The sequence below is a fragment of the Aptenodytes forsteri genome, unplaced genomic scaffold, assembly GCF_000699145.1.
Source record: "Aptenodytes forsteri isolate BGI_AS27 unplaced genomic scaffold, ASM69914v1 Scaffold309, whole genome shotgun sequence".
Taxonomy (NCBI): Eukaryota; Metazoa; Chordata; class Aves; order Sphenisciformes; family Spheniscidae; genus Aptenodytes; species Aptenodytes forsteri.
In genome coordinates, this window is record NW_008795857.1 from 7,565,834 (window position 1) to 7,583,714 (window position 17,881).

The 17,881-nt window shown below is 39.3% G+C and overlaps 1 protein-coding gene across 1 annotated transcript; it reads right to left on the reverse strand.

The window, feature by feature from the left end:
* Window positions 1-1,534: 1,534 nt before the first annotated feature.
* Window positions 1,535-17,875, reverse strand: CEBPZ (CCAAT/enhancer binding protein zeta). Its single transcript, XM_009283828.2, has 15 exons — window positions 16,358-17,875; window positions 15,091-15,322; window positions 14,350-14,524; window positions 13,625-13,713; window positions 13,047-13,100; window positions 12,234-12,336; window positions 11,014-11,082; window positions 8,524-8,590; window positions 7,110-7,210; window positions 6,175-6,235; window positions 4,858-5,066; window positions 3,728-3,811; window positions 3,192-3,253; window positions 3,024-3,105; window positions 1,535-2,219 (listed from the first exon to the last, which is right to left on the reverse strand). Exons 1-15 carry the CDS (start codon window positions 17,866-17,868, stop codon window positions 2,080-2,082), a joined length of 3,039 nt encoding a protein of 1,012 aa, XP_009282103.2. The 5' UTR covers window positions 17,869-17,875; the 3' UTR covers window positions 1,535-2,079.
* Between the last annotated feature and the right edge of the window lie 6 nt (window positions 17,876-17,881).

Consider the following 17,881-nt stretch of genomic DNA (forward strand, 5'->3'; position numbering starts at 1 on the left):
GGGAGGGGGCGGCTGCCGGTGCCGCCGTGACAGGGGGAGCTCCTCCGCGCGGGGGCCGCCTGAGGTGCCCGGAGCGCCTCCCACCGCCACGGCGCGTTCGCTGCGGGCGCGGAGTTTTTAAGAAAACCTGCCGCGTCGCGCTCAGTAGTTTGGCTTGTGTTAGTGTAGGCAGGCAGTAGTCACTCGTTACGCGGATCCTCAAGGACAAGCGGCTATTTTAGTTGTATAAAACCAAAACCGTGGGGAAACTTTTGAAAGGCAGCACGAGACCACCAGGAACAAAGCTGAATCCTGTGCCTTTTAACAGTGACAGCATCGGCTCAAATAGGGACTTAAAAACGAGATGCAAATGAGGCAAGAATTGATCAATCCTGTTTCAGGCATCTGGTGTTCAGCCCTTGAAGCGATCCCCTGGCTCGTGTCTAGGTCTCACTGGCTCTGTGATTTGACATTTCCCAGGTAGACAACAGACCCGGCTGGCATGAGGCAGCCAGCGTCATCTTCCAGATGATTTAGCTTCAGTCCCTCAGGTCTCTCAGACTTACTGACTCAGTGCCTAGGTAACACAAACGTAAGCCAAGCACCAACTTAGTTACTGCAAGGAGATTTGCTCTGCACAGCAGTGGCCTTATTTTGCATTCAAGGCTCTGCAGGGTGCAGCGCTAGTTTGACAGACCTGCACCCCTGCAGGAAAGGGCAGTCAGTCCTGCTACCCGCAGGGTCAGCGCAAGCCAAAAGGCAGCTCCTGCTGTGGCTGGGAGGGTGCAAGCCCACCCATTTCAGCAGTAGTGTGGTCTTACACCAAGTGCAAGCTGAACTTCACCTACGCTACATCAGTTTGCGTTTGTTATCCCAGATTCAGATGCCAGCAGGCTGTTACACTTAAGCTATCTTCCTTTGCATTTTTATTAAAAAATACATAACCAAAATGTGGAGAGTAGATGTATCGGCCTATCTTGGTAACTTGGTGCTGGGCATTCATGGTTTCTCATTTCTCCTCCTTTTCAGTTCTAGGTCCTAGTTCTTATATGCCTTTGCAGAAGATTTTCTGAAGCTGTAGTTCTTGTAGTTCTGTAAGGTGCAGTGAGCTCATCTAACAGCTCAGTGTGCTCAGAATGAGGCTTTTACTGCTTTCTTTCTGCTAGTAGTAGCATTGATAAGATCCTTCTATGAGCTGCTGTAAATCATTGAAATAGCATAAAGCTATCATGACATGATTTTCCACTGGGTTGCCAGAGCAGCCCACAGAAGGATTCGGTGAACACCTAAAGCTGCGTAAGGAAACAAAGTAGTTTTCCCAATTTTCATTTGCATGTCAGTCTGTGAAAGGCATTCAGCTTCCTGTGAATCTGTACCTTGTATTTGGTTATCACAACTGCGAGGAAGCCCAGAAAACACTGTGATGACAGGGCTGCACATATGAGTAACCTGAATACAGTCTGTGACACAATTAAAAAAAAAAAGTAAATTCAGATCACATTATTTAATGGTGGCTGTAACTAAGGAGCTCAGACAAATTTAGGTAAAACTAATCTAGTTAGAAAAACGGTGCATTTAATTATTCAACTTAAAATATGTTGGGTAAAGTAACTGTGATTTATCTTTCTTGTCAGATTTCAGATATACAATGCAGAAGAGGTTTCCATCAATTCTGGAAGGTAGGTTTGTAGTTGCTGGCTTCAGAAGGATGGCTGAAGCTTCTGTTGCATCTTATGTATAAAACCGATTTTATTATTGCTTAAAACTTACCCCAGGAGACACTGCAGAAGTGTTTATTGTTATGCATAGGTGTGGCTGGAATGTCAAACTGTCGAGTCCTCAGAACCGGAGGACTATACATCCAACAAAACTAGCCACAAAGGGGCTCACCCTCAGACATGCCTAACTTACAGCTGACACGGATTTTCTTATTTTTCAGTGTATTACAAATCCAATGAGTGGTCTGGAATTCACGGCATAAGGGAGAATGACCAAATGACATGGTTAAGCAGCAAGAACTGAAGTAAGAAAGATGTGTGATTAATTAAAAAATTATTTTAGAATAATTATTGTAAAAATGTCCACATTAAAACGTCCAGTTCATCTTTTTGATTTCTTGCCTTTGTACTTGTTTTTCAGCCCTCTGTGCCTGAACTGTTTCTTCTTTTTGATGATGCTTTTCACATCCCTATTGTGAAGCCACTTGTCACGTTCTATTTCCCACTGGATCTGTTTGACATCTGTAAGAGGAAAGGTGAGAAATAAGGAGCTGACGGATACCTCTGACCATGATGTGGAATACAGATGAATCACATAAAAGTTAAAACTCGGCTACTGTATTTATAAATGTTAATAAAGAGCAAGCTGCCAATTTTTTTTGACACCAGAGAAAGTTTTGGTTTTTTCATTTTACAAAAGAGACCCTACCATCTCAGAATCTCAGAGTTTAAGACTGCTCTTGCCATCGCTTTGTATTTTACTAATGCTAGACACACTTGTGTTAGGAGTACACAGTGTTTGAGTGCTGCTGTTAACATTTTTCAGGTGACACCAGCAAGACTTGTAAAAGCTCTACAAAGGACTGACTGTTCAATCAGTAGATACACATTTAATTCATTAGAATTATTTCTGTGAAACTACTTTTGCTTCACCGATACTGCAAGGAAGTACTCTGGTAGGTAGATAAAGACAGCCATGCCTTATGCCTTCCCTTCACGAGAATCCACGACACTCTTTATCAGAGCAAAATTCACACAAATGCTTGACGAACAGCATACTGCCCGTCCTCATTTACAGTGTGAAAGGGCCACACGATAGCTGCTTCTCCTTTTCTGAAGCCTTATTCACTCCAGTAGTCACAGTTAATATTAGCGCTGGGCATCTCTCGTAACTGAAGCAAACTAAGTCATGTCTTACTGATGCTGAGCTACTGTCCCTACTGTGTGCACTTCAGTGAAAGAAGGTACATCTTTTTAAGTACGGAATCTGAAGAGAAAGAAGTAAAACAGCGCTACAACTGTCTGCTATTTGCAGCGTGTACTTACTTGCATTATCTCTGTTGGCCATGGCATTCATTCCGATATTGTCAAACTTAGACCCAGCATTTTCATCGAGCAGATAGCCAAACTTTAAAGAGAGAAATTTTAGGATTTTATTACAAAGAAACAGGTAAAATGCTTGATCACTTTATGCTAAGCACTGATCAAACTCACCTCTTCTGCGGATGCCAGTATACTGGCATCTTTGAGTTTCCTCTTCTTTCCTTGGTTGGATCCTTCAAACAAAAAGTATTATTCTTATGAGACAGAATTTCAAGTTCACAAAGACACTAAAACAAAGTGTTACCATGTTTTTAATTTTTTTTAAATTTATTTAATGAGACCATCTAAAATAGCTGTGTTAGAAACTTTTATTCTCCACCTCCCCTAAAAAAAGGAAAAAAAAAGTTTCCAGCCAAGAACTAAATAGCACAAATCTGTGCATCAGGTGTTAGTAATAGATGCACAAACCGACAGTACAACTCCATCCTTCCTTCGATTCCCAGTCCTTCAACAGCAGATTGTCACTCTGAATTAGGCCACACTGGTTGGAGGACAACCTCCTTTTCATTTATGGTTTATTCAAATCCAAACCCAGATCCAAAAGTGTAGATAGTCTACTGTACTAAAACCCTCTGAGTCCAAAGCTTTCCAGACTCTGTATTTGTATTAAGCCTTCTCAAATGGAAATCATGGCAGTGCTTCCTTACCTTCAAGTGATCCCACAAAAGTCGTATCTTTCTTTCTCTTGCCCTTTTTACTGACAGACTTCAATTGATTGTCATTGTTTGGGTCTGACAGAAAAAAAAAGATACATCAGTCCTTCATTCTCACACCATGTATGTGTATTCAAAGCACAGCAAAGACTAAAATTACTTTTTAGGCCTACTTGTCATAATGGTCCGAGTCTTTACTTTAAAAAAAGTTTAAAACACAGCGCACACAACCAAATCTGGGATTTCTTCAACCCAGACAATTAATAATTGGTCAGTGGTGTGCCATTCTTTATGCTTTTTTCCCACAGCACCAAAAAGGAACGAAATATGATACTAAGATACATAAAATACTAAGGCTAGAAGCAGGTGTTATATAAACCTTGAATGTCTGCTTGGTAAGTTTGGTGAAATAATAATCTCATGAAAGATTAATGTGTTAACAGCTGTATGAATAGTTTACCTCCCCTACCCTCAATCATCTTCCTGTGACCTTAAGTTATTAGTTGAAATACTCCATTAATCTGTGCTTTTCCAGCCACATAAAATATGTATTGTGTAAACTGTGATTTTCAGTTGAAAAGATAATAAAACCATGCAAGTGCAGTGATCAGTTACTAATACAGTAGTAATAAAAATTTGGGTGCACAGCTGTACTAGAAGAGTAAGCTGTTACTTATGAGGCAGCAATTTAAATAAAAGTTACCTCATCTAAAAAAATCAACATTAACTAGGTCTAAAGAAATAAAAAAAATTACCAAGTACCAGGTTTTTTTCTTTTTATTTTTCTCTTTGAGATCTTCTAATATTTCTGCCTACTGTAGCCAGTTATTTGTGTATAAAGCTACTTTTGTTACTGCCAATGTTTTTGGAATGGAAGAAACATGTCTTGTTTGTGAGTTTTTATGCCCAGATGCCTAATTCCCACTCTCACCTAGGAGACTGTGCCAGGACATGTTTCTCTTAAGACTTCACTGTCCAGAGGAGGACTTATTGTCACTTCTTCACTTAAAAGCCAAACCTCCCACCTAGGTAACTAAATCTGAATTTATATATGTAATTACATATTAGATAAACTATTTTTAAAGCTTTTTCTTCTAGTTTTTTGATAATAAATGGTACTTTACCTAGGCTGTTATCATCATCAGACACATCCATAAATACACCTCCCTCTTCATCCATATCGTCTCCGAAGTCTTCCTCCATACTTCCTAAGGAGACTTCCTCATCATCCAGATCACTGAATTCATCTTCATCATCAGAATTCTCCCAGTCGGCTCTGGATTCCTCACTTCTTTGGCCTTTCTTACCATCTTTGGTTTTCTTTTTTATATTACTAAAAAAATACATAACAAGCTTAGCACTTCATCTGGCAAAATACTGTTTGCATCCAGATAACATCTATCTACCTGCAAACACTGTTAGAAAAGTTCAACATCATTGCAAACTACTGTAAATGTAGGCTGAAGACCTAAGAAACATGTATTATGCGCTCAGGTATGTTTTCATCATCAGCATATGGAACTGTATTATAAAAGTCAACCATTTTAAGAAGTTCTGGAGAGAATCCTATTCTGAAATTAACAGAAATGTCAGCTTCAGTATTTTATCTCCTACGTGCCTTTGCTCCTTTTAAGAAAGTCTTTTCTGTAAAACACACAAACTGCTGGTATCCCTAGCAACTCTACTAAATGAAGAAATAAGACTTTTTTTTTTTTTCTTAAGAAGGAAACATGGTTCTTCATGTACTGGATGGTTACTTGTTTTTTGTCTCCTCTTTGCTATTTTTTACTCACACCAGTCTGGATCACAAAAATGTTCAAGTTTCACTAGAAGTTTAAGCTTTAATTCTCCTTTCACCTCAAGAAAAAAAAGTTTCTGTGCTGATTCAAAAGCTGTATTGCAGATACTTTAAGTTGAAAAGAGGCTACTTAATCATTCACAGTTGGACTCAATGATCTTAAAGGTCTTTTCCAACCTAAATGATTCTATGATTAATGAAACTGCTGACTTTCTGAGAATTGAGCTCTGTGATTCTGGACTCCACAAAGTTTATTTACTGCGTTAGGTCCAGTTACAACCAGTCCTTACAGCAGCAGTACCATTATGCCTCATCCTGCTTACTTGTCTTGGTAATTCTCAAACAGAAACCTGAGACAATTAAAAACAAGTAAGATTCTTACCTTGCTTACTGGGTCACTGCACTGTATAAATAAAATACTGCAGGTCTCGCGTGTCAAGCCAGCAGACTGTAAGCACCACAGGATCGTGATGCTCCATTATGGGACACGCAGAAAAGCAGCATTACCCAGTGTTCAGCTGCTATTGCCTTTTTTGCAAGGTGATATTCCGAGTCTTTTTGCAAAAGGTCTATGCAATTTTGCAGAGTAAAACTCTATATGGGTATTAAAGCAAGAGATGAAAGAACCAATTTAAAGTCTTACCCAGCAAAATCAAGGTCATCCTGGCCAACATCAATGGCATTATCAGCAGCTTCAAATGTATCTAGGGGGGGGAAAAATGTTTTTTACTACAAAACAAAGTCAAAGAAAGAAATATGAGGTCATTGCAAAATATATTATTTTTAGGTATCATTTTCCTGAACAGTTTATATGATCTGCATCAGTAACAAAGGGCCCTGATACCAAAGGGTTCGTACTCCTATAGAAAAACACTCCACAAAACAGTTACCTAAAGCTAACTGGACTTTTTCTGAAAAAATATTTTTCTTTGAAAAATAATGGAAGTTTTCTTTTATCCAGGATGTAATTTCGGGCCAGAACTAGGTGATGTGGGAAGCAGACAGACACAAATGGAAACACAATTGTCCAATGATTCAAACTTAGTTGGCAGGTGGGATATCACAAGTCTCAAACACTTGCTCCAAGTCAGATAGAACAAAGACTCAATTAAGATACCCCAGGCAAGTGTCCTGCCAGCTAATCTGTATGTTAATTTTCACATTAGAAGTATTCACTATAATTTTTGACAGAAAAGCAAGCAGACTAGAGGACGAAAGCTCCCATCATCGGATTCACTTAGGAACAAATTGCTATACAAAATAGCAGGTAAGAACAAAATCTGAAAAATTACAACTGTTCTGTTTCAAAGAGTAAATGCTAACATTAGAGGGTCCTTAATTTAAGCTTCTGAATTTATGAAGCAAATTCTCAGAGACATTCAACTTATTAGAGATACTAACAATAAAACGACAAACACAACTAGTAACAGATTCTTGTCGTAACTAACACCACAGTAATTGTGTCACTAAGGAAGAATCCTGCTATGGCAGTTCATAATTCTGTAAAAAGGATAAATTAATAATTTGCAAAAGCAGGAAATATTGGGATAGTTACTGCAAGAAAAAACACAACCTTACCCAATGCTCTTTCAAATTCATCATCATCTACATCTTCCACACTTTCTTCATCATCCTGACGCTTTTGCTTCTCTCTCCTCTTATCGAACTTTGAATAAAATCTGAAATAATACATTGGTCTCAGACACAAAATTACAGGTGATGATCTTTATGACGTTTTTAAAAAAAAACAACCTGCAGATTGTTTCACGTATATGTTGCCAGTTGAAAATTGTAAGTAATGGTTTCAAACACATCTCAAATCAGAGATTGGTATTTTCTTTGTTTTTCAAAGGGTAAGCCACTACTGTAAGATTTAAACCAAAGAAATTTCACAGCCAAAGGTGCCAGAAATTATTTTGAACATAGTGAATTTATAAAAGGGCACAAGAAAGATGTGAAAATCTGCCTTATACTGATAAGGAAGAAAGGATCAAGTTCAACTTGAATCTAATTGGGGAAAAAAAAAATATATATATAAAAGAGATTCACCCATTAAGTTCTGTTAAATTTTCCCCCGTAGCCCTCTTCTTTTGTGTGCTTAGTTTTACCTTGTGTCACCCACTTTAAACCACTTTCTCTTCTTCATTTAATATTAAAGAACCACCAAACACAGAAGGCAATTTTGATCATATACAAGAGCAAAAGAGTACAGCACTACGTATGGAAGACTTTAAACATGTAAGCTCAGTTTCAGTCATCTTCAATGTAACAACACTGTTAACTTTTCAGACGGGGCATGTTTTTAAGCTGCTTTTCTTTAATCTCAAAATTAATACCAGTATTATAATGAATATATTAAACAAAAAAACCCCCGAAGTTAATTAAACAAAAGAACTGAAGTTAATTCAAACACTGATTTCCTAAGGAGACGCTCACAGGTAAGCAGTATTTTGATCTAATAAGAACAAATCTTTGCCAAATGTGTATCACTTCAATTCCAGTGTTACAGCTGCATTTTTATACCATAATCTGAAAGGAAAGCCAACTAAACGGAAAGAACTATGAATAATAAAAATATAAATACACAGAAAACTAGCTCCTCTGACTTTTTTTGCATTGTTCCATTCTAATAATCTTTGAAGAAAATAACATAAACAAGGTATATTCCAGATTTTTTTAAATATACTTCTAATGCATAAGAATTACAACCCACAAGACATTCATCATTGCCCATTGTTTACGGCTTCTCTATTACAATGTCAGCTTACTTAATATTAGACTACAAGCACTGACTGCTTTTGTTCATAAGTGATATTCTTTCCTAAGCACTTTTGACAAATGTTGAAATTACGTTCTAAGGAAAGTACTGTCATCACAAGTCACTCATATTAATCAAATTTTGCAAACACTTGGAATACCAGAGAATGAAACTTATGAAACATAATGGGGTTTGATGGCATTGCATTAAAAAACAACACAAGTATTTCACTACCTGTGAAAAAACACTTCATCCACTGGGATTTTGCTTTCATCTTTGGCACGGAATTCCTTACTGTTGACTGCAAAAACAAAAAAAGAACTGATTTTACCTCAAGTTGAAATGATTGTTATTCTTTTAAAAGATTAATGACCTGCACAGACAGAAGTATGCAGATACCCAGTGTCATCCGTTAAATAAAGTGGAGCTTATCTCAAAACCTCTTCAAACTAACAGTTCTCAGTGATATATACTAATACTTAGATGTGAGCAGACCCTATGGAAAATTTCCAGAGGCATAGCCCTAACCAGGTTCTAATTTATGTATCAGCAAGGGCAGTTTTGCAATCACCTACAGCAGGAATGCAGTTTAAAAAAAGAAAAAAAAAAGTAGGAAATAAGATAAAACTCGCTGTCATGCGCTAGAACACCAGAACCACTTCTACCCAGCACTCCTGGCAGTAGAAATGCTTGTCAGCAGCTGTAAGGCAGGACCATACACCAGCTGAGCACATTGAAGAAGGGATCAAGCCTCACCGTGCCTCCGTTCCTGAGGAACCGAGGCAAAATATGACACTGCAACAGCAGATCAACTAGGGTATTGATCAGGTTCCTGTGGAGAAGCTTTTTAACCTCATACATTCCCCTTCCCTCCTCCGCCTCAGAAGTAAATCAAAGGAGAAAGAGCTCCTGATTATCTCAGCGGGCACAGATTATAATACTTTGTAAGTGACAAGGGTCCAAGTTTGTGAAACCAGATCGGCATACTCACAGAAGGACTCTTCAAATGAACAGAAGGTACCAGAGGATTTGCAATTTCAGTTCTCTAAGCCTCAGCAGAGACCAGCTACATGCAACAAGTGCAGATTTGTGTATCCATATTAACACACCCATATTTTTGTATGAGGTGTTTCATTTGTAGAACACTTAAATTCCTCAAATCCAGTTCTAAATGCTCAGTCTGCTCCTTCAACTCAGAATAAACTAAAAAATGAGATAAACTGTACCTTCGAATGCATTCTAGGTAAAAATTCCTACTTTAAGCTTTAATAGCCATAAAACCATGCATCAGTAAAGGTACATCAGGTAATCTGTATATCTAAAACCTCTGTGCAACACAACAGACCCAAAGTTAAAGCAAACCACATCCCTGGGAATGTTACAGAGATTCTGCCACAGAAGATGGTACCTCTTCTGTCCTCAAGCAGCATGTTTTACTGATGGTTTACCCTGATTTTTTAACTGCTGGTTCTTACCACCAAATCCTGCCCTTAATCATTTGAAACAGTGGGACTAGACAAAAGGCAGCCTCTTTCTGGAGGCAGGAAGACTCTTAGCAAAATAACAGTGCCAAAGATACCTTACACTAATCCTAACAATAGCTGCAGCTGTGGCATTGTATGGATTAATCCATACCATTTAATGAAAGAGCTTAATGTGTATTAAATCATTATATAAATCCATTTTCTGAGATTTTAAGTCAGTTTTCAATCATAATAAGCAGAATAAAAGTGGTTGTATGATAACTTGGAAACAAATAAAAACATTAACTACACAATACTACTACATTACCTACTGCTAGATCAGCATACATTTTAAAGATTTTTATATCAATTTAGGTATTTTTAAGAACTTTAAAAAACATTATTTGTAAAACTAGGATGCCAGACATAAGAATGGCATGTTTGTGAGCAGAAAAAGTTAGTATTTTATAAATTCATGCCCCTCTGAGGTTAGTACCCTAACAGATTGCTCTTCTAACTAGAAATACCATTAGCTGGAATAACTTCTAAGGCTTTTTTTAGCCTTTTTTCCCCTCTAAGGGGTCACGTTGCCAGCTACAAGCAAATTTGTAATGTTCTAAACTTTTTATACAAGATTGCAAATCTACTCTACGCAGGGGGTGTATTTCCTTTTAGGGGGATGCAGGAAGAAGATAACTTAGCATAAGAGAAGGTATGGGAAGCATATGCAGGTCGTCGCAAAAATAGCACAGAAAACAAGGCATGCAGTTTTCCGTAGCTCTGTCCTTTGCTGTTATACATTTCTTAATGGGATGGCTAAACAGAAGGTATGATCTTCATCATGCATTGCCTAAGAAAAAGGAATTACTACAACAGAAAGTAATTGACAACTAAGAGGGGAAAAACAGAGAGAAAAGAAAGGTTTTAAAAAAAATGTGGTGTGTAGCCAAGTGCTACAGCAGAAGACAAAGTGTTTTCCTACTCAAGAGGCTAACAGTTGAGGTAACTGACTTTCTCTGTGTCATTTGTTTTTAAAATGATTCAGTGGATCCAAAGTTTCAGCTATGGAGATTCCATGCACCCTTACAAGAAGATTAGATCTGATCCTGAACATCAGGCATCACCACTGCACACCTGATGGACAGGACTTTCTTTTATTGCTAACAGAAATCGTATAGACAGCACAGATGACACATGTCTACAGCAACCAGCCAAGAATTTTTTAGCCATAACAATCTTAACTGAAAAGGGGCTGGCTTACCTGCAAGATTCTGCATATCTTTCATAAACTGCTTCTTCTTCGGCTGCATTACCACACTGCTGGTGTTCTCTGTAGCAGGACATAAATCAGAAACAAATTATTACTATTGATACAAAACTGTGAGAAGTGGCTGATACACCAGAGCGTTTCCATAAGGACCTCAAGAGGCTGGAGAAATGGGCTGACGGGAGCCTCGTGCAGTTCAACAAGGGGAAGTGCAAAGTCCTGCACCTGGGGAAGAACAAGCCCATGCACCAGTATATGCCGGGGGCTGCCCAGCTGGAAAGCAGCTTGGCAGAAAAGACCCTGGGTGTCCTGGTGGACACCTAGTTGACTGTGAGCCAGCAATATGCCCTTGCGGCAAAAAAGGCTGACAGTATCCTTGGCTGCATTAGGTGGAGTGTTGCCAGCAGGTGGAGGGAGGTGATCCTTCCCCTCTACTCAGCACTTGTGAGACCACACCTGGAGTGCTGTGTCCAGGTCTGGGCTCCCCGGTACAAGGCAGACATGGGCATACTGGAGAGAGTCCAGCGAAGGGCCACTAAGATGATGAAAGGACTGGAGTGTCTCTCCTGTGAGGAAAGGTTGAGAGCGCTATGATTGTTCAGATTGGAGAAGAGGAGGCTCAGGGGGATCTCATCAATGTATACAAATACCGGAAGGGAGTGTGTAAAGAAGACAGAGCCAGGCACTTTTCAGTGGTGCCCATGACAGGGCAAGAGGTGACGGGCACAAACTGAAACACAGGAGGCTCCGTCTGAACATCAGGAAACACTTTTTCACTATGAGGGTGACTGTGCGCTGGCACAGGTTGCCCAGAGAGGCAAAGCAGTGTCCATTCTTGGAGACATTCAAAAGCCATCTGAACAGCCTGGGCAGCTGGCTCTAGGTGGCCCTGCTTGAGCAGATGACCTCCAGAGGTCCCTTCCAACCTCCTCAACCATTTAGTCTTTACATTCCCCTATCACTTTGCTTATTCCTGCTAAGTTAGCAATTTCTGCACTGCGGATGTGAGAGGCAGCAGTATGTGATTGTCAGCTGGTTCTGAGTTGCAGACATCTCTCTTGCAGCCCTGAAGACTGATCCCACTCCTTTGTTGCACCACATGCACCCCAAATACTCAACAAGCACAAAGGGTTACTTGGCAATCTGAGAGAAAAAGACTTTAGTCACCATCAATAATCAAGATCATATGCTAACACGTACAGAGAAGTTCGTACCTTTGCCTTTATGGAGTTTGGGATTTCTGTACACAAAGCGATCCAAGAATCTCATTAATGTGAAATCCTGCAAAGGGTCACCGGAGTACTGAATGTGATTTCCCTGAAAGAAGAAAAAAGCCAAAAATCATTAAGGTCTTCATTTTAGAAAGACAGCAGCTAAACACAGAGGACTCAAACAGTCCAAGAACCTTAAACCACACTTTGAAAAGACAAAGACTTGGGGATACTTCATCACAGAAGCCTGACCAGTTAATACACTCCTGTACAGGTTCTTGTTCTTGGAATTTCAGTATTTTCTTAACTAAAAAACACCTCCTTCACTTTGTTTCAGTGATGAACTGCCTTGCAATGTACTGTGCTAACAGCAGTTAATACTCAGCACTATTTGGATACCATATATTCAAATGAAAATAAGTATTTTAAATATATATTTGTGTAGGTTCGAGTATTTTTGGCAGGATACCACAACAGCATTAAAAAAGAATTTGTTCCAACAGCAGGGTTCCTCACATAAAAACCCCACGTTAAATAAAAAGATAGACCAAAACTCTAAAAAAGCTTTAAGAATCATGTAATACCCACATTTCTACCAAGTTAATTACTTCTGTGAGCAGTCTCCTTTACATGAAACACTTTCATTCCATGAAAAGCTTTGCATGCGAGTATGTTACAGTGCTGCAGAGCTGCTAGTTACCTGCAGAGTGCAAGGAGGCTTTATAATGTATTTTTTCAAATGGCAAAAGACAGCTAACATAAAAATGTTAGCTAACATAAAAAATGTCAAAGCTACAGACTAGTAAAAGCACTTACTTCTAGAATTGTTTTTGCGAATAGGGCCACAGATGGATGAAAATGTTCAGAAAGCTGAAAAACATGAATCAGTTATTTCTACTTTAAAAATAAACGCAATTATTACTCATGTTGACATCTCAGAGTCTTGACAACACCACTATATCATAAGACCACACTGTAACTCGCCAAATAACGCGCAGATGCATGTAGTAGTGCAAGGCTGATGTGCTCTGCCCTTGAACAACTGAAGAACCTCAAGCTCTAATCTTTTGTTTGCGTTAACTAAATACATTCTCACGTACAATTTTATTTAACTCAACACTAAAAAGCTTTAGTGATACAAAGCTAAGATCCAAAAGTCGAAAAATATTATTATTGTCCAAATCTCCACTTAAAAATTCCTATTCCCTACTCCGGAATATCAGCATTGTATGTAACATATACAAGCTTAAAGCTGAACAATGTGTCAGCTTTAACCTTTCTGTTATGTTACCCAGGTAGCTACTCCAAGAATAACCACGTTAATAATCTTCTCTCAATACAAGGGCCACACTAAGAAATACAGTAATCAGCAACGTACCCTTAATCAGCCTTACCTTCTTCAGTTCCCAAAGGCTTGTACTTTCAGCATGACAGTATAAAGGACTTCGGTGCATAGGATCATACGAAGCTCCACTCTTCCTGCCTGAGGGGCGGAGGAGATGAAAACAACTTAAATTTCCTCAGGCAACTTCATGAGTATTATTTTCATTTCACCATGACAGCAATGCTGCCCATCATTCTTAGCTGGACAGGCCACAGATCCATTCAGTAGCAAGTAAGGGTTATATTCAGCTGCCCTTCCCCAGCGTATGATCAGGTGCACAGGTGAGCTCCTACGTGCTTCCAAGGAAGGTCCTGAAAACCCCTGCTCTGTTCCAAAAGGTCCTGAGGAAAGAGCAAAACTAGAAGCAGGTTCAAAGCTAGATGAATTCTTCTAGCAAGCTTCACAAGCGAATGAGCAGTTACACATCCTAACCTTGGCTACACTGCTCTGAAGGTGTTTGAACGTGGAAGCAAAAAATCCCACGCCTGTTTATTGCTTAGGCGCAAATGCAATAAACTGCATAAAATGAAATACGCTAGCAGATTCATACAGTCTCTTCATCACTGCTGAGCTAACATAAAGAAAAATGATTCTGACTGATTGCTTTGAATCTAACTTCAATTTGAAAGCCTAAAATAATGTTTTAATCACTTAATTTTACAACAAGTCTTGATCAACACGTCACTGTTACGGAATGTTAGAAGTTAAATGAATTATATTTTCTTGCTAATTTACCTCCCATATTCAGATGATGCACCCACGAGGCTGTTGAATTTGAATAATTTTTTTTAGCAGAATTTTCCATTGTGCTCCTCTCTTCAGTTTCTACTTCTTTTTCTGCATCCACAATTTTTTCCTCATCTTCTTCAGCCTCTTCTTGATCCTTAAAGCACTCTTCATCATCCGACTCCTAAACAAAAAATGTTAGCGAACGGCTTTTCCTTTCCAGTTTTATTCAGATTTATTAGAAAATGCACATACAGTTCTTAAGAAGCTACTTACAAAAATATAAACAAATGATGTCCAAAGTTTAAGCAATACAGATTTTTGGCCTTGATACTTAAAGGACTTCAAATTGAACTTTACAGCTTACATCCCACAAGTGTAATGGTCCCTCCCCGCCTGAAGAAAGAAAAAAAAAATCCAGTCCTGCCTAGCTATACTTCAGAGACTTCAGAAGAAACAAACAGGCCACGTTTTGACAAAGCTTTTGGGTGAAGAATGTTCACCTGCTTACTTATACAGCATTCAGCAAAATAATCCTCTCTCCATGAATGAAGTCCCTAGGGCCCGCTAGAATGCTTAAACCACCTTAATCTATGCAGATTTTTAATATAGTTATAACTGTTCAAGTGCTTTCTCCCATAACATAACATATTAGCAAACCCTCAGGTTACTAATAAACAGGTTAGGGAAAGGTGCTTATGAAAATAGCTTTTATTGAAAAAACAATGAGATAAAGAAATCATCTTATACCACATGATCCTGTAACTGGACCCTTAACTCCGGTTTTACTTTCAGAAGCTCAGACAGAAGGTACAGGGTTCCACAAATGAAGGGTGGCATCTGCCCACAAGTGACTTGAAGTAACCTCTTCACAAAGGCCTTCACACGCCGTAACACTACATCTGCCTTCAGAGATTTATAGACAAGATTAAGAAACATGGATGGCTTTGAGCAGGTTGCTAAAGCAGGATCTAGAAGCTTCCTGTAGAAAACACAGGAGAAAATATTGCTGATTGTCATAATGCACATAGGAGAGTAATTGTTATTAACAACAATCATCTACATTTTTCAGAGTGCCATCTAAAATACCAGTGACAGCTTGTTCCCCAATACTCAAAACCATTATGATCAACCCTGCACTGTCAACAGCTGTGTAATATTTCTAGATACATGAGACACTGAAGATTAAAAAAAGCCTGTATCAGTAAACAAAAAAAACTGTAAGAAAATATAAAGAAACTGAGTTCAACTGAAAAGTTTCAAAATTTGAGATATTCAAAGTGAGAAACTAATCCGATTTATTAAGATGTTCAAAAAATAGAAAGAAAATGGTTAGCAATCGGCATGCTTCACAATCAGACCAGACATATGCGTTGGCAAGTTCATTTTCTACTCCACTTTTTTTCCAGGCTGCCAGGCACAGGAAGGCCCCTAAATACATTGCATGTTCTGGGGGAACTTGAGTTCCCTTTTTAAAAAAATCAGCAACTTCCCTTTGGTCTACTAAACAGAAGCCTATAAGGATCCTACAAAGAGTCTAAACAATCAGCTGTGACAAAAAAGAGATACTTCTATAATACAAGGCTTTCCAAGTACACAAATTAAATCATCTAAAGAATTTGTTAACATAATATTCTCCCACACCCCCATGAAGAAAGGAAACAAGATTTTAGGCTATTGCATGACTAAACCACGGTACCCGTAAAAGGGATTTCAGAAGACGTAGTTATCTAATAATTTCAAGTAATATCTGGAATTAAAACATGACACTGGAAAACAGTGCAAATGATGAAATGTACACGTTGTGTTCTCAGAACCATTTGTTTTATCCCCACGTTAAGCCAATGAAATCACATGCTTTTTCTTCTAGCTCATACAAAACATCAGAAACTTTTAGCCAATGAGATGCAAAACTTGCAAGATCTTAAAAGCACAATAAGTGTTTCTACAACTTTAAATTAATGGTGACTACCTCACAAAATGAAATTTATATAAAAAATTCAAACCTGTCACTTACTTGTAGAGTGCTGCGTAGTACCTATCAGATACAGTCTGCTGAGAGTCCATCACTTGAAACAGTAACATCAGGGCCTGGACACTGGTTCCGAAGTTCACAAGATGCAGAACTTTAAACAACGTGTCCATTTGTTCTTTCACTTTCTCATCACCAGTCTCAGCATAAGGGTAAGCTCTGTTTACCCCGCAAAGAAGAGCGCTGAGCATTTTGGATTCAACGTCTTTTTTCTTAATGCAGTTCCGAAAAAAGCAAAAGTACAAAGTTATCAGTTTGCTAGCCAACGCGCTTTCTTCATGACTGAGGACTATCTGATTTAGAAAGCAAATGGCATAATACTGAGTTTTCACATTAATGTTTGACCGGTACAAAAGCCTCTCCACCTCACTGCACACTACTCCCTTCATATTTGGATGCTTGTGAAGCAACGTCTCTAAAAGATAAGAGGCTTTGGTGGCAATTTTGTTCTGAGGGTCTCCCAGTTTATTTACCAGCTGAACAAGCAGAACTTTCTCCTGCTCCGGCTTGTTACAGAGAAGCTCGTGGGCAACTGCCAGCGCTCGGGATTTCGTTGCCGTCAGAGAATCATGACTCAGTGTTTCTAACGCTTGCACAAACTCTGCCACCTGCAGTTTCAGGTGATGCTCAAAGTACCACAGTATCAACCGTCTGTCTCTTGAATCCCTGTTGCCACTCGACATCTTCTCTATGTTGTTACACGGTCGCTGCGAGAAAGACCATAATTTTCGATTGTCCGGTAAGAGATCTGAAATGAGAAGCTCCTTGAATGTATCCAAAGCCATAAGGCTCTGATGCCTGCTGCCCTTTTTCTTTATGAGGTTTACCAAGTTCTCAACAAACTGGAGACTGTGGACAGCGCTGTCCTGAATGAGAAGAGTCATCGCTGCCATCCTGTCAGCCAAGGTACCCGACGACACAACAGTTTTCATCCATGCCGAAGAGGCCCCCTTCTGATAATCTGTCTTATTCTTATACAGATCTATCTCATGATGGTACAGCTTTTGGGCCAAGGCCTTATACTTGGACAGAAGCGTCTGGTTTTGTGGCTCTGAAGAGAATTCGTTGGTGTATTCTAGATCATACCATTTGCCCCCTGGTTTGATCAGTATCACTTGCCTAGCATGAAATTCAAAGTCTTCTTCCAGCCTATCTTTCTTTGCTGAAAGGTGCTGGTCCTGATCACCACCAGCTTGCTTTTTCTTGCTGTCTTTCACACCGCTTGCCTTTTCCTTGACTTTTTTTTCTTTTTTCCCTTCTAACGAAGGAGGATTAGTTTCTTTCTTGCTTTTCTCTTTCTTTGGGGGCTTCTCTTTCTCCTCGCTGCCGCCGCCGCCGTCCTCCTCCCCCTCCTCCACCACCAGGCAACTTTCCGCATACTTGCCGAGCCCCAGGGAGCGGACGAACGCCTCCAGCTCCCCTTCCTTCAGGTCGTCGATCGCGTCCTTCTTGCCGCCGTCCACCATCTCCTCCGCCTCGTCCACGGCGCACAGCATCAGGTAGTCTTGC

Coding starts and splice junctions, on each gene's coding strand:
- CEBPZ (XM_009283828.2), bottom strand. CDS start 17,868: ATGCTGTGCGCCGTGGACGAGGCGGAGGAGATGGTGGACGGCGGCAAG. Junction 12,337..13,046: donor TCGCAAAAACAATTCTAGAA/GTAAGTGCTTTT, acceptor TTCTTCTTTCAG/GGAAATCACATTCAGTACTC. Junction 5,067..6,174: donor GATGACCTTGATTTTGCTGG/GTAAGACTTTAA, acceptor GTATTTTTTTAG/TAATATAAAAAAGAAAACCA.